At 53.3% G+C, this 14,000-nt stretch overlaps 8 protein-coding genes across 8 annotated transcripts; 4 read left to right on the top strand and 4 right to left on the bottom strand.

Annotated features, from left to right (window-relative positions):
• Positions 1–51: 51 nt before the first annotated feature.
• SAICODRAFT_19832 (uncharacterized protein) lies at positions 52–664 on the bottom strand (the record flags this gene model as incomplete). The annotated part of the gene is made up of 3 exons (XM_019166166.1): positions 606–664; positions 182–356; positions 52–122 (listed from the first exon to the last, which is right to left on the bottom strand). The coding sequence occupies exons 1-3, from the start codon at positions 618–620 to the stop codon at positions 52–54; spliced, it is 261 nt and encodes an 86-aa protein (XP_019023369.1). The 5' UTR covers positions 621–664.
• A 394-nt stretch (positions 665–1,058) lies between these two features.
• SAICODRAFT_35679 (DNA-directed RNA polymerase II subunit RPB7) lies at positions 1,059–1,647 on the bottom strand (the record flags this gene model as incomplete). Its single annotated transcript, XM_019168432.1, has 2 exons — positions 1,059–1,574; positions 1,636–1,647. The coding sequence occupies 2 exons, from the start codon at positions 1,645–1,647 to the stop codon at positions 1,059–1,061; spliced, it is 528 nt and encodes a 175-aa protein (XP_019023368.1).
• A 566-nt stretch (positions 1,648–2,213) lies between these two features.
• On the top strand, positions 2,214–4,549 carry SAICODRAFT_19830 (mannosyltransferase PMTI; the record flags this gene model as incomplete). Its single annotated transcript, XM_019166165.1, has 1 exon — positions 2,214–4,549. Exon 1 carries the CDS (start codon positions 2,279–2,281, stop codon positions 4,544–4,546), a length of 2,268 nt encoding a protein of 755 aa, XP_019023367.1. The 5' UTR covers positions 2,214–2,278.
• A 113-nt stretch (positions 4,550–4,662) lies between these two features.
• On the bottom strand, positions 4,663–5,805 carry SAICODRAFT_93664 (exosome complex exonuclease RRP4; the record flags this gene model as incomplete). The annotated part of the gene is made up of 2 exons (XM_019171892.1): positions 5,487–5,805; positions 4,663–5,434 (listed from the first exon to the last, which is right to left on the bottom strand). The coding sequence occupies exons 1-2, from the start codon at positions 5,678–5,680 to the stop codon at positions 4,663–4,665; spliced, it is 966 nt and encodes a 321-aa protein (XP_019023366.1). The 5' UTR covers positions 5,681–5,805.
• Positions 5,806–5,996: 191 nt separating this feature from the next.
• On the top strand, positions 5,997–7,827 carry SAICODRAFT_25944 (uncharacterized protein; the record flags this gene model as incomplete). Its single annotated transcript, XM_019166896.1, has 2 exons — positions 5,997–6,166; positions 6,231–7,827. The coding sequence occupies 2 exons, from the start codon at positions 5,997–5,999 to the stop codon at positions 7,825–7,827; spliced, it is 1,767 nt and encodes a 588-aa protein (XP_019023365.1).
• A 343-nt stretch (positions 7,828–8,170) lies between these two features.
• On the top strand, positions 8,171–9,235 carry SAICODRAFT_66242 (glycoside hydrolase; the record flags this gene model as incomplete). Its single annotated transcript, XM_019170208.1, has 2 exons — positions 8,171–8,384; positions 8,468–9,235. Exons 1-2 carry the CDS (start codon positions 8,214–8,216, stop codon positions 9,233–9,235), a joined length of 939 nt encoding a protein of 312 aa, XP_019023364.1. The 5' UTR covers positions 8,171–8,213.
• Positions 9,236–10,493: 1,258 nt separating this feature from the next.
• SAICODRAFT_66240 (MFS general substrate transporter) lies at positions 10,494–12,970 on the bottom strand (the record flags this gene model as incomplete). The annotated part of the gene is made up of 3 exons (XM_019170207.1): positions 10,494–10,686; positions 10,875–12,568; positions 12,949–12,970. The coding sequence occupies 3 exons, from the start codon at positions 12,968–12,970 to the stop codon at positions 10,618–10,620; spliced, it is 1,785 nt and encodes a 594-aa protein (XP_019023363.1). The 3' UTR covers positions 10,494–10,617.
• SAICODRAFT_66238 (superoxide dismutase [Cu-Zn]) lies at positions 12,921–13,922 on the top strand (the record flags this gene model as incomplete). The annotated part of the gene is made up of 2 exons (XM_019170206.1): positions 12,921–13,125; positions 13,474–13,922. Exons 1-2 carry the CDS (start codon positions 13,113–13,115, stop codon positions 13,920–13,922), a joined length of 462 nt encoding a protein of 153 aa, XP_019023362.1. The 5' UTR covers positions 12,921–13,112.
• Between the last annotated feature and the right edge of the window lie 78 nt (positions 13,923–14,000).

Here is a 14,000-nt window from a genome sequence, read left to right as displayed (position 1 = left end):
TCATTTTCCGTCCAAAATACACACTCCATGCACTCATATCACCACACCACTCTAGTTGTTCTTCGCAAAGTCGTCAATCACAGCCTCAAGGTCGAACTTGGGGTCTTCTGGGTCGCGAATAACTAAACCATGTCAATTAGTCTCTCGTCATCAAACTTTCAATTCTCGGGGATACACGTACGGGTGTCCTTAGCAGCGCCAGCCTTCTTCTTGAACTCCTCCTTGGCCTTCTGGATCAATTCCTCCTTGTGGTGGAATGCCCGCTCGGCAGCCTTCTGCTCGGCGAGCTCGTGGAGGGTGTTGTTGTGGACGTAGCCGTAGCCGAGACCGAGGACGAGGGCGGACCACCGGAAGACCTGTTGATGCTGTTAGCAGTTGTTCGTGAAAGATACTTCGCGAATAGCAGGCGCAGATGATCGGCCTCTGATAGAAGAGAGGAAGGATGGGCGCGGGCGGGTGCCAGAGTTGTTACGGGACCAATTGCCGAGCGCAACCTTCACCCTCGTAACACACCTCGCCCACCACCACCTCGATCCCGCACCCAACCCCGTCCAACCCGGCCACCGAGACACCAAGCTGCACACTCAGCAAAGAGGATAACTCACGTTGATAGACGACATTATAATTAGAGAAGAACCGACGAACGAGAGGTGACCTTGCTGAGATTTCGCGAAGTTGCGTTGATTCAGGTCCTGCTAGCTAGAGATCCGGCACCCGCAGGAGAAGATGGGTGGCTGCCGATGAGGGGGAGGGAGGGGTTTTGATGATGAAGAATATGTTCTTAAAACTTTCAAACTGTTTCGACAGCGGTCTGAAGTGGTTGTGAGCCTCATAATGTGATTCACGTGCACGTGATGAGCAGTTGTTAGGCATCGCTGTGAGGTCTTGGTACATCTTCAAGAAGCACAGACGTACACTTCTACAATTCAGATTGACAATAGCGTTTGATAACGTACATCTCCATTCTTTTTTGCTCTTATTATATGCTTCAGATGCTTCCTCTAGTCCATGGCCATCCAATGCTTCCAAAACTTCAATCCCTCGTCTTTTCCTCACACTCACAACGCCCCCAGATAATCCTCCTTGATGGTCCCAATCGCGAAAATCTGCGTATTCTCAACCCTCAACCCAACAATCTTCATCCGGACCTTCGCACCCTTCTCGATAACGCCCAAATCCCCACTCTCATACCGTCCTCCACCACCTCCGACACCCGCTGCCTCAAAGTGCATTTCGCTGGGGATCAAGTGTTTACTGACAAACACCGACAACGGACCCACATCCGCGAAGAATCCCATCATGCTCACAGTGCTGACAACCCCATCCACAACCTCACCCTTAAAAGGCTTGAACACAAGTGCCTGATACTTGCATTCAAATACAGCGAGCCCGGTACCGGGTTGGATCAAGCCTTTTGAGATGTCGATTCGGGTGGGGTTTAGGATTGCGATGATGTACCCGTTCGGGCCGGAGCAGGTGCCTTCGAGGGTGGAGGTTAGGATTTGGGTTAGGTCGCGGCGGATGTGAGGGCCGAAGGAGGAAGGAGGGAGGGTTAAGGTGTGTGTCAGGTTGTTCTGTAAAGGGTGTTAGCGGAGCTCAGAAAGGCAGATCCAGAAGGAGGGTATGAGAGCGTACCATGAAAAACATGGTGGACTATGTATGCTTATGCCACGCGCTTCAATAGCAGATGTCCGTCTTCAACGCTCTTCTCGTGTCAATATCCCGTCTCAAGATTCCACGTTAAATCCCTCTGAGCCCTTTTTGACGTCGTTCTTTCGCGTCTTTTGTCTTCGCTTCTGCGTTCGTCTTTCCCGGGTCACAGCTTTTTAAGTCCAATTGACGTCGCTGTACCGTGTCGCCTCGGTCGACTTCGTATGCGATGCGATTATGAATGTCTGATCAGTGTCTCCGGGGTCGCAAAGCCCGGTTAGGATCGTTGATGGTGTATGGGTGGTGTGATGTACGTGACGAGTGGGCTGAGGTGGCTAGGTGCGTTTCCCGTGTTTGTCGGTAGAGAGGGCCGGCACACACGGATTTCCTTGGGTCTGGAGTCGTTTGAATGCCTGCGTGTTTTTATTTTGATTCAGAAAGACAAAGACCCATTTTGCTGTATTCTGAGTTAAGGTTCATCACGAGCCAAGCCCTCTACGTGTCACGTAGCGTGGGGGAGGCCGTGCGTACCCGCGACTTCGAAAGCGAGCGCTTTGTCCGCACAAAACACCAAACTTTTCGACAACCAACGATCAATTGACCTGATCAATTGTCCTGTCAGTTGAAGATGGCCGAATCACCGGCCCTTCGTCAGCGGGCTGGCAAGAAAAAGGCCACGATCACCACGCCTGAACCCGAGGATCTCACTGCTCCGTATACAAAGGTTACCTCGGGCCCGAAGTACTCCAAGAAGGCTTATGGCATCGCTGTCACTGTTTTGACCGCTCTTGCTTTCATCACGCGTTTCTACAGAATCTCCCACCCGGCCGAAGTCGTCTTCGACGAAGTCCACTTCGGAAAATTCGCAGCATACTACATCCAACGAACCTACTTCTTCGACGTCCACCCTCCCTTCGCAAAGCTCCTGTTTGGGTTTGTTGGGTGGTTGATCGGTTTCGACGGTGAATTCAAGTTCGAGAATATCGGGGACGACTACGTCAAGAACAACGTACCGTATGTCCTCATGCGTGCACTCCCGGCCACATTGGGAGCGTTGACTGTGCCCATTGTGTTTGGAATCATGCAGGAAGCGAACTACGGGCTACCTGCATGTGTGTTGGCTGCGTCGTGGGTGTTGTTTGATAATGCGCATATCGCAGAGACGAGGTTGATTTTGCTTGATGCTTGTCTCGTGTTCTCGATGGCGTTTTCGATCTACGCGTACGTGTGCTTCATGCGACACTCAAAGACCCCGTTCACGAGGGGATGGTGGATGTGGCTCATGCTTACTGGGTTGGGTCTTTCGAGTGTGTTCTCGACGAAGTATGTTGGGTTGTTCACGTACTTCACCATCGGTGTCGGTGTGCTCTTCGATCTTTGGCGGTTGTTGGATGTTAACCACGGCTTGACGCTCCCGCAGTTCGGGAAGCACTTTGCTGCTCGTGCGTGGGGACTGATTATTATGCCCTTCTGTATCTACCTCTTCTGGTTTTGGGTCCACTTTACCGTTCTCTCCAAGTCCGGTCCAGGTGATGACTTTATGAGTCCTGAATTCCAGGCGACGTTGTCCGACAATCCGCTGACTGCGTCATCTGTTCCCGTGTACTACGGTGATGTGATTACGTTACAGCACAAAGATACTAAGGCATTCTTGCATTCTCACCCGGGACGTTATCCGTTGAGGTATGAGGATGGACGTGTTAGTTCGCAGGGACAGCAGGTCACTGGATATCCGTTCGATGACATCAACAACCATTGGCGTATTCATCCTGGGTCTCCTGTTCGTGTTGCTGGTGATGCTATCTTAAATGGTGATTTGTTCAAGTTGGAGCATGTCCAGACCAACACGATCCTCCTCACTCACGATGTCGCTTCGCCTAACTACCCCACCAACCAGGAGTTCACCACCGTCCCCATCGTTGACGCAAACGCCGGTCGTTTCAACGATACCGTTTTCGAGCTCCGCATGGAAAAGGGCAAACCTGGACAGCCATGGCGCACAAAGGCCGGGTTGGCCAGGATTGTCGCGAAACAATACGGTGTCGCGATGTGGACACAAAACACCAAGCCCCTCCCCGACTGGGGCTTCAAGCAACAGGAAATCAACGGAAACAAAGCCATCACGCAACCTTCCAACATCTGGTACCCAGCCTCTGTCGTCGGCCCAGCTGAAGCTGAGCGTCTCGCGACCGAACCGAAGAAGGAGGTCAAGACAGTGCCGTTCTTGAAGAAGTGGTGGGAGTTGCAGACGGCGATGATTAGGCATAACAATGCGTTGACGAGTGAGCATCCCTATGCTTCGTGGCCGGGGAGCTGGCCGTTCTTGAGTCGGGGTGTTAGCTTTTGGACGAAGGATGCGACAAGGGAGCAGATTTACCTCTTGGGTAACCCGGTGGGATGGATTATTGCGTCTTCTACGCTTGCGGTGTATGCTGGTATTGCGTTGGCGCAAGCTTTGACGGAAAGGAGGGGTGTCAAGGTCTTGAGTGAGAGGGATGGAAGGAGGATTTGGGAGGTTACGGGATTCTTTGTGTTGGCTTGGGCCGCGCACTGGATCCCCTTCTGGGGAATGGGACGCCAGTTGTTCTTGCACCACTACCTCCCTGGACACCTCTGTTCCTCTCTCGTTCTCGGAGCTGTGGTCGAGTTCATCGGGAGCAGAATCCACGAGAAGGCGGCGAGGATTATTGGCAATGGACACGATGCGAGGAAGTTCAAGGAGGAGATGGCGAGGGGTGTTGGAATGGAGGAGGTCATGGTTACGGGGTTGCTGGGGGTTTTGGTGTGGACTTTCTGGTGGTTTGCGCCGGTTACGTATGGCACGCCTGGGTTGGATGTGGAAGGTGTGTTGGGACGGAAGTGGATGAGTACTTGGGACCTACATTTCGCGAAGTAAATCTGAAGGGATAGCATATGAGAGAGAAAAGAAGATAACGAATAACGAGCGTGTGATGTGATTCGATGATGTTCTTGCGCTTTTTGGCAGTAGTATATTTGTTATACGAAAAGACTTTACCTCTCTCCTCTTGCGCGGACCACGGCTTCTCTGACTACAGATTCTCCGACCTCCAGACTGACGAGTTCTCCGGGCTCCTCCCATGCCAAACTTGCTTCATATGCGTACACGATCATAGTCTCGTCCACTCTGACTCCACTTCTCGCCAGGGCTTGGATGCAGTTCGCAACTCGTGCAATTGCACTTCGCGTCTGAATGTCGATATGCTCGTTGACGTTTGAGTACACCTCTTCCGAAGCCGCCGATCCAGCGGTGGGCGGAGGAACGTGTTTCGAGACCCAGATCCAACCGTTAACACCAAGGAGAACATCGACGTTTTCCGGGAGTGAGTAGTGGTGGGTCTTGGACCGGGTAATGAGAGATGGCGGGATATTGACCAAGATACCGTTCCGGAGCTTCCCGTACTTCAGCGATCTGGTATGAACACTCGCCGCACCATCCGCGAACGTGGTCTGCACTTCACAAGAAACCATATCCCCCTCCTGGAAGAATGTCCTCATCTGTAGCTCATCCGTTGCGTTCTTTCGTCGCTGTACACCTCCGGGCAAGTTGATTGCGGACAACATGAGTACGGCATCTTGTCGGGCGCCGATATCGACACGCCAGCGTTTGGGTCCTACTTCGCGGACGCGGCCGATGATGAGGTCACCGATTTGGGGGGTGTAGCGGGCGTGGAGGGGGGAGATTGTGAGAAGTTTGTTGGTGCGGTGGAGGGTTCCTGCTACAGAGGCAACGATTGCAGAGGGGGTTGGGTAGGTTCCGTGACCTCTGAGAGGAAATTGTTAGAAATGGGAAGGAAGAAGGAATGGGGATGACATACCTCATGAATTGTGGGTCGTCGGTGATGATTTCTCCAGGGGTGACAATCTTCTTGGCGAAGGACAAACCACCTTCAGCCTCAGCTGAAGGGTCCAGCATATCAATATCCTCATCTTCATTAGAAGCCTCATGTCTCAAGTCATGTGTAGGCTCGAAGAGGTTGTACGGTTGTGGTGTAGCGAAAGTAACTGGCATGGTCGCAGATCTGAAAGGCTTTCCAGAGAATACGGTGCTTCTGTAATCGTAAAATGGAACTGATCGAAGGGATTCCCGTCTGATTGACACTCGTCTACACTGAGGATTTGTGCTGCGTTCACTTCCGAAACTTTATTTGACGACGTTACAGGTTTCTGCAGGTTCTCGGTGGAGCGCCGCGCTCACGCTCGAAGTACACCACGACACCATCTTCAAAAGTAGACCTTTATACGACCAGTCAACCTCAGGGGCACCGACAGAGACGAGCACTACAGGCTGGAATCAACGAGAAAAACCCGCGTTTCAGCGCCAAGAGATGGACGGTTCACCTATGTTCAACGGGTCCCCGCACGTCTCGCAAATGCAACCTCCACAGGGTCCATATCCTCAGCCTCCATCGATGAGCATGGTACAGCAACAACAGCAACTCCAACTTATGCAAGCACAACAACAAGCGGCTGCTGCGCCGGCCGATTCAGATAAGATGTGCGTCCCTTATACCGGGAGTCGACTCGAAGGCTTCAGGAACCGGAGCTGACAAGCGGGATAGATTACGACTGTTCATTCGAGATTATCTAGCTGCGCATAACTTCCACTCAACAGCAGCTGCTCTCACAAAAGAAGCCGAACTTCCTGGCCCCGCACCCCGACCTCCGCAAGATGCTCAACAACCTCCACCCCCAACGACCCAACAAGTCTGCGCACAACTAGGAATCCAACTACCAGCGTTACCAGCAGGTGGTCTGGAGGAATGGTGGCACATCTTCAACGAGATCTTCTCAGCGGTTCGAGGAGACCAGAAATCAGGGGTTGTTGTGGATATGGTTAGAGCACAAAACGAGCGTATGACGCAACGAAGCCAAGCACAGAAAGCGACTGTGGTACCAAACATGAATGGGATGACCCAGCTCGCCATGAATATGAACCCCATGGCAGCAGCAGCAGCGGCGGCAGCCGCGGCAGTCCAACAACCCGCCCTCCAAATCCAACTCCAACCTGCCGCACAAATTGCTCCCGGCCCTGGTCCTGGTCCTCGACCCATGGCACCTCCACAACAACCTCTCCTAACCCCGAACACGTTCGCGACAAATGCGCACCTTATGTCACAATCCATCCATGCCCTTGGTTTGGCGGGTCGTGATCCCAAGACGTTCACGCAGGAAGAACGACAGAGAATCATGGAGAGAACTATGAGGACACAGCAACAGAGTGTGCAGGCGCAGCAGGCACAACAAATGTCGATGCAGCAGCAGCAGCAGTTAGGGCAGCAGCAGAGAGTACAGCTACATCAGCAGCACCAGCAGCAAATGCAACACCAAGCGGCTCAAGCACAAATGGCGCAGTTGCAGCAGCAACAACTCGCCTTACAGCACCACCAACAACAAATCCAACACGCGCTCCAACAACAAGCCCTCCAACAGGGCGGCGGCGCTCACGGACAGGGTGGGCTGAGTGGCATGGGGGTGGATCTGAAGACTACGAATCAGCAATTGGCGGAGTTACAGGCAAGACAGGCGGCTGTGTTGAGGAGACAGCAGGAGCAGTTGAAGAGGAGGTTGAGTGTTGCGCCGCAGAGTGCTGAGACGAGTCCGGCTGCTAGTGGGCCGCCGGCGCCTGGGCAGGGACAAGGACAAGGGCAAGGGCAGGTTGCGCCTAGTCCGGTGGTTGGGAATATGCCTGGGCCGGGGCCGGGGCAGGGACAGGGTGGGAACGTTGGTGGTGGTGCTGGGCAGAATAACGGCACTGACTCCAATACTGCGAGCGGGAACGGGAGTGGAGACGGGAATGAACAGGGGAATAACAATCGATCGCCGAACGCACAACAGAACAACCAACCCCAACCACCAACCGACACCAACTCCAACGACTCCCAAGCCACCCAAAACCAAAACCCCAATCCCTTTGCAATGGAATGGCCAAACGCAGACTCCACCGACGCACCCGCCTTCGACGCCTCAGATCTCTTCGATTTCGGGGATAATGACAATGAAGAGGGCCAGAACAGCGGTGATGTCAGCAATGGAGCGCAAGTGACGAGTGCGGATTGGAATGCAGGGTTGCCGACGGGGATGATAACGGGTGATAGTTTTGGGGGGTTTGATTTTGGGGATATGGGCGGGGATATTAATTTTGAGAACTTTGCCTAGTCGTCAAGGCGGGCCCGGGGGTAGGCGCGATGATCGTGAAGGGAGAGAGATTGGAAAACGAGATGGCTACATCATTATGAAAGCGCGAGTCTCCTTTGGGTTTCTTGGATGGGATGGATGGTAAGATATATTTTCAGACGGTGTATTCAGTGTCACGAATAGAAGAACTTCACGATTCCGTTTGTTCCCCGGGTCCATCCATCCATCTCTTGGGCATTCCTCATGCAAGAGCGTCCCTGCACCGAACGTGCGCGCCAATCCTTGGCGTTTCGGCCAATCGAACATACAAACCGAGAACCATTGACGAACCCTGACCAGCAACGACCCTGTCTTTCATTCAATCGACGTTCATTGTCAGCTCAATTCGGTCTTTACGTTCATTCAACATGTTGTTATCCGCTTCCTTGATCGCCGGAGTCCTTTCTTTGGCCGCGAAGGTCACGGCCGATGCCAATGTCGGTACCCTTGGGTTTGCGGTGGGTGCTACGAACCCCGACGGAACGTGCAAGTCTACCGATGACTACGTCAACGATTTTAATGTTCTCAAGGACTACACTGTACGTTTCCCTCCCTCCCCTTGGCTCGTTTGGACGGGATGTATGCTACTTCGTGAAAGAGTGCTAATGGTGGATGTATGCAGTCCCTCATCCGCACGTACTCCATGTCCGACTGCTACACTCTCGCCAACATCCTCCCCGCCCTCGAGTCAACCGGTATGACCGCCATTCTCGGTATCTGGGCCGGACCCGGCTCGACCTACGAAACTTCCTTCCAGTATGAGTTGGGTAACCTCACGACCTACGCCACTCAGTACTCCTCCGCATTCACCTCCAACGTTGTCGGAATCACCGTTGGATCCGAGGTTCTTTACAGGGGTGATTTGACCCCTGATGAGCTCGTGAGCAGGATCAAGGAGGTCAAGACGACTGCGTCGGGGGTTGGGTATTCGGGCATGGTCGGAACCGCTGATTCCTGGAACATGTGGACCAACTCCTCCAACAACGCCGTTATCGAGGCAGTCGATCTCATCCTCACCAACGCCTTCCCATACTGGCAATCCATCGGAATCGACTCCGCCGGTTCCTCCTTCTTCAACTCCATCTCCTCCGCTCTCGCCTCGATCCAATCCGTCAACGCCAACGCGAAATTCTACGTCGGAGAGACGGGATGGCCGACAGAAGGCACCACTCTCGGTTCCGCGGTCCCTAGTGTTGATAATGCGCAGCAGTTCTGGAAGGAGGGGGTTTGTGCGATGAGGGAGTGGGGTGTCGACGTTTTCGTGTTCGAGGCGTTCGATGAGCCGGATAAGGCTAGTGCTACGAGTGATGGGGGGGTTTCGAGTGATGTTGAGAGTCATTGGGGAGTGTTTACTTCGGATTTCAGCAAGAAGTTCTCTTTGGACTGTTAGATGCATACGCGTGGTATATCTGCGTTGTTAGGGGGGTGATGGGGTGATACATATGAGTGTGCATTGGTCATTGGAGGTTATATGCGTCGAGTGTTGCCGGCGACACTTTCGTAATTCGAGTTTACATTTTCCTTGATTCGTCGTCTTGCCCACTTGCAGGATTCATCTACTTAGCTGGAGATGGCCGTGGGAAACGGGTTAAGGACCTTGACGCAATAGAACCTCAAGGACAAGCTTCAACTGGTGCACCATGAAAGAATGAAGAACCGGCCTTGGTATTTTCTGCTCTGACATAGCATGAGACAATATGGACCTGAGCCGCTCTGTGTCCTCCTAGGCCTCCTCCCTCCTCCCTCCTCCCTCCTCGCTCCTCTCTCCTCGCAATCGAGCTCCGGGTTCTCCTTGGTCCTCCATACACAGCCATCGTCTCGCAACACCGAAGGGATATCGCATTCGTTCGAGTGCACTCTTCCCAGCTAAGCCACCCACTAGCGCCCCAGCTCCGCCCCCACACAGCCCCGGACTCCCACCACCTCCGCCGTCCTCCCCGGACCTCCTCCTCCTCCTCCGCGGCCAAGAAACGAACCAAACATTAGAGTTCACTCCGCACTTTGCTGCGCCCGGGCTTGGAGATGGGAGCCCCATGGGGCACGGAGAAGGGGTGTCATAGAAGCCCCGTCCTTCCTCTATAAATACCAGGGTCGTCTCCCTCCATCATCAACTGCACTCGCAAACACTCCCGGTCCCCAAGCTCTACTACCACTACCACACACACAACAACAACAACCAACCAACCAACCACAAAACAAAATGCCCATCACCACCCACACCTACCCTCACACCCCCGCCACCCCCGCCACCCCCAAAGCCCACAAAAACTGGCACTGGCCCGGCGACAAGAACCCCAAGTTCTACACTACGAAAGTGTCGTTGAAGAAGGGGTATATCGGCCAGGCGGAATATGATGCGATTATGGCGATGAGAAATGGGCCGACCGCTCACATTGTTTGAGCATCGTCAACGCGCAAAGTCGAAGTCGATGCTTGAGCGTGGAGAGACCGGGAGAATGTACGAGTACAAGAGATGAGAGAGCGTATGAGAAGAGGGTGTAAGGTTAGTACTGGCTCCAAAATCTATGACCTGAAGCAAGGGACCAACTGCTTGTACAGATACCGTGCACGAATCAACCCCTTTTCAACTCGAACCATGGAGTCGCAGAACCAACGAACACGAAAGCACAGAGGATAGAAGACAGAGAACGGGATACAGGAGCATTTGATATTTCGCAGTTACATTCCATTCCAAACGAATCAAACTTTTTCAATTCACACCAAGAAGTCCCCTCTATAAATAAAATGTTCCCGCAAACGCCAATGACAATGTTAATGCTCGTCGTGTTCATGCTTCGCTTCCTCAATGCTCTGCCTTTTCCTTTTCATCCCCATCCATGCCTTTTTCGAACATACACGCCAACTTAGGCAGTCAAACTCCCCGAACTCGCAGAACTCCCCGCACCCCTCTCCCTCTCCCTCGCAAAATATCTACTAACCTTCTCATCCATCCCCACCCCCCCATCCACACTACCTTCCCCCACACTCCCACTCCCCATCCTCTCGGCCTCCTCCTTCTCCTCAACAACGCCAGCCTCATAAACCGCCCTCAACTCCCTAATCTTCGCCTCCCGATCCTTCACCGGATCATACCCCCTATCCCTCTTCAACACAACCCGTTCCCACCAACTCAGATGCCGAGGATGGATAGCGATACCATGATATTCCTGCTCGCGGCCTTCACGGACATATGTCCAATACCGTTCCTGCTCGACCAAATCCAAACCAGTCGTGTCGGGGATGAAGAGGACTGTGCAACCGAGCCCTAGTAGACCAAACCATGTCACGATCCAGAATTTGGTGTGGTTGGGAACGTAGTTGTAGATGATTGTCGGGATCAGTGCTCCCAATTTCCCGCACGCAGCCGAGAATCCGTGGGCAGAAGCGCGAACAGGTGCGGGATAGACTTCCGCAGCAAGCAAGAACGTCGTCGAATTAGGTCCAAACTGCTGCCAGAAACTCGAGAAAAAGTATAAGAACTGAAAGATCTTGATCGGGGTCCCGGGTGTGCGGAGTGTATCGTACATCGCAGCCGGGATGATAAACAAAATAAACTGGACCAAGAATCCGACGGATTGCATGTGTTTCCGGCCGTAGAGTTTGTGGTCGATGAGGAGTGCGGCGAGGTAGTACCCAGCGAGCGAACACCCAATATTGACCAAATTCCACAACCACAAATCCATAACCGAGGCATCAGGCGTGATGATCCTCAGAAAGACACCTTGGAAAATCTTGTTCCCATAAAAGAAAAAGTCGTTGGCGAACCATCCCCCCGCGGTACCCACGAGTCGGTGCCAGTAGTGCGTAGATACGAGTTTGAGGGACTGTACGTCATACCCGGTGACTTTCTGCTTCTTCTTCGAGATGCGGAGTGCTTGGTCCGCGAATTTGAGGTGGTAAATTCGGTGGTAGAGGAGGTATGCGGTAACAACCCCCACCGCCGCAAAACTCACCCTAAACGTCCACTGTGTCGCGAGTTTACTGTAAGGCTCACTCGCACCACCATGGAATGCCAACATGCCCACGATGAGGATAGCTTGGTTCGCGAGTTGGCCCCAGCCTTGCATGAGGAATGCTAGGGAGACGTTCCGGCCGCGGTGGAGTTTGTCGTCGGAGGAGGATCGGAGGGAGGATGTTTCCATTGCGGAGATGCCTGTCATTGGGTACTCGCCTCCGACACCGACAGAGTAAAACATGAGCGAGAGTGCATACATGATGACCCACCCATTCAAACTCGTTCCCCACATTCCTGTGAGGAGGATACAGCCGAGTGTCATGATCGCTGCATCTTGGATCATTCCCATTCGGCGCCCGATCCAGTCACCGATGATACCGACGTAGATCTGCCCGACGATGATACCGACGATTTCGAGGTATTCGACTGCGTGGGTCCATGTCCGGTCGCAGACTGCGAAAGTACTCCAACACGCTGGCCAAACAACCTGAAACAAGGGTTTGATATTCCCGACACTGAAAAGCGTGTATCCCTCAACAAACAACCCCATCCCGGTCATAACATACTTCTTGAAGTAAATCCGAATGGGGTCGAGGGGATCATTTTTGAAGGTCGCCCATAGGGCTGCCAATTCGCGTTTTGTTTCGGCAGAGTTTTGGGCGTTGATCCAGTGGACTCGGGGCCAGAAGGGGAGGTCGGCCCAGTATGTTCCGTCGGGGGTGTATGCGTCCTGGGGGAAGAGGACGTCTTTTAGGAGGTGTTCTGGGTCTTCGAGTTCGTGTTCTGTTGGGCGGTGGATTGGTGCTGGGTGTGATTGGATCAGTTCCAGCGGGTTGGAGGGGAGTTCTTCTCGCATGGTTGTTCCCGAAGCAGCCCGGATCCAATTGCTTGGTCGGCTAGAATGAACGGTTGGTGGAGGCTGAGTGCGTGAAAGAGAGCGAAGAGAGCGAAGAGAGCGAAGAGAGCCGGCGGTGAGGCGGTGCGTCTCAGAGGAGTGTGGAGTCCGCGCCAGCACAACCAAAAAAGTTGGATAGTCAGGGGCGGAAGCGAGAAAATGGCTCATCGGCACTCAACCTGTTCCCTTCTGTGACTTTCTTCCAGACTCAATCACTTCATTGATATTGATTCTGGAATTATTAGAAATTTACACACAGCAAAATCCATGTACATTGCCGATATCACCTGACCCCACCGTGCTTTCGTCATCACCCCAATCTCCGCTCCCTAGAGTCCCCGACTGACCCGAAGATTCTCTCCACCTTAACCTTCCTTCTTCTACAACCCACACACACAAACCCAAAAACAAGCAAAAATGGTTAAAGCAGGTTCGTCCTTTCTCCTTGTATGAGACGTGAGTGAAGGGATCGGGATCGTCGGCCGGGTGCTTGTTTCTGTGCCGTTGGCCTCGACTACCTTGGTGGCCTCGGTGGGTTTTCGGAGGGTTCGACGGACTCGTGGGCCGTACACGTACGGTGAAGGGCCGATCAGAACCGTACAAGACGGTGACATGACGGATATGGCCATGTTTTGCTGTTCCATCCACGTCTGTTGCGGATCAGCGGTCCTACGCCCGAGGAACCCTCACCAACATGCCCCGATCCCTTTCCTCACATCTCATGTCTACTTACTTCTACTTACACACGAACGTGATACTAACTTTCTCTCCCTCTCAGTCGCCGTCCTCCGTGGAGACTCCAACGTCAAGGGAACCGTAACCTTCGAACAACCCTCCGAATCCTCCCCCACAACAATCACCTGGTCCATCACCGGTAACGACCCCAACGCCCTCCGCGGCTTCCACGTCCACCAATTCGGTGACCAAACGAACGGGTGTACCTCCGCTGGCCCGCATTTCAACCCCAAGGGCGTCACGCACGGCGATAGGGTCGCCGAGACGAGGCACGTTGGTGATTTGGGTAACCTCAAGACCGATGCGGAGGGCAAGGCGGAAGGGAGTGTGGAGGATTCGTTGGTCAAGTTGATTGGACCCGAGAGTGTTGTTGGCAGGACTGTTGTTGTGCATGCTGGCACTGATGATTTGGGAAAGGGTGGTGTTGAGGAGTCTTTGAAGACTGGAAATGCTGGTGGAAGGAATGCTTGTGGTGTTATTGGTATTTGCTAAGCGGGTCGCTTACGGACCATGGCTTGGTGTATGTTATGTTATCATCGTATGATGTGGTGTAGGATTTGAATCGAGATG

This window comes from Saitoella complicata (genome assembly GCF_001661265.1).
Source record: "Saitoella complicata NRRL Y-17804 unplaced genomic scaffold SAICOscaffold_15, whole genome shotgun sequence".
In the NCBI taxonomy this organism is placed as follows: domain Eukaryota; kingdom Fungi; phylum Ascomycota; class Saitoellomycetes; order Saitoellales; family Saitoellaceae; genus Saitoella; species Saitoella complicata.
This window is presented reverse-complemented; position numbering and strand designations above follow the sequence as displayed.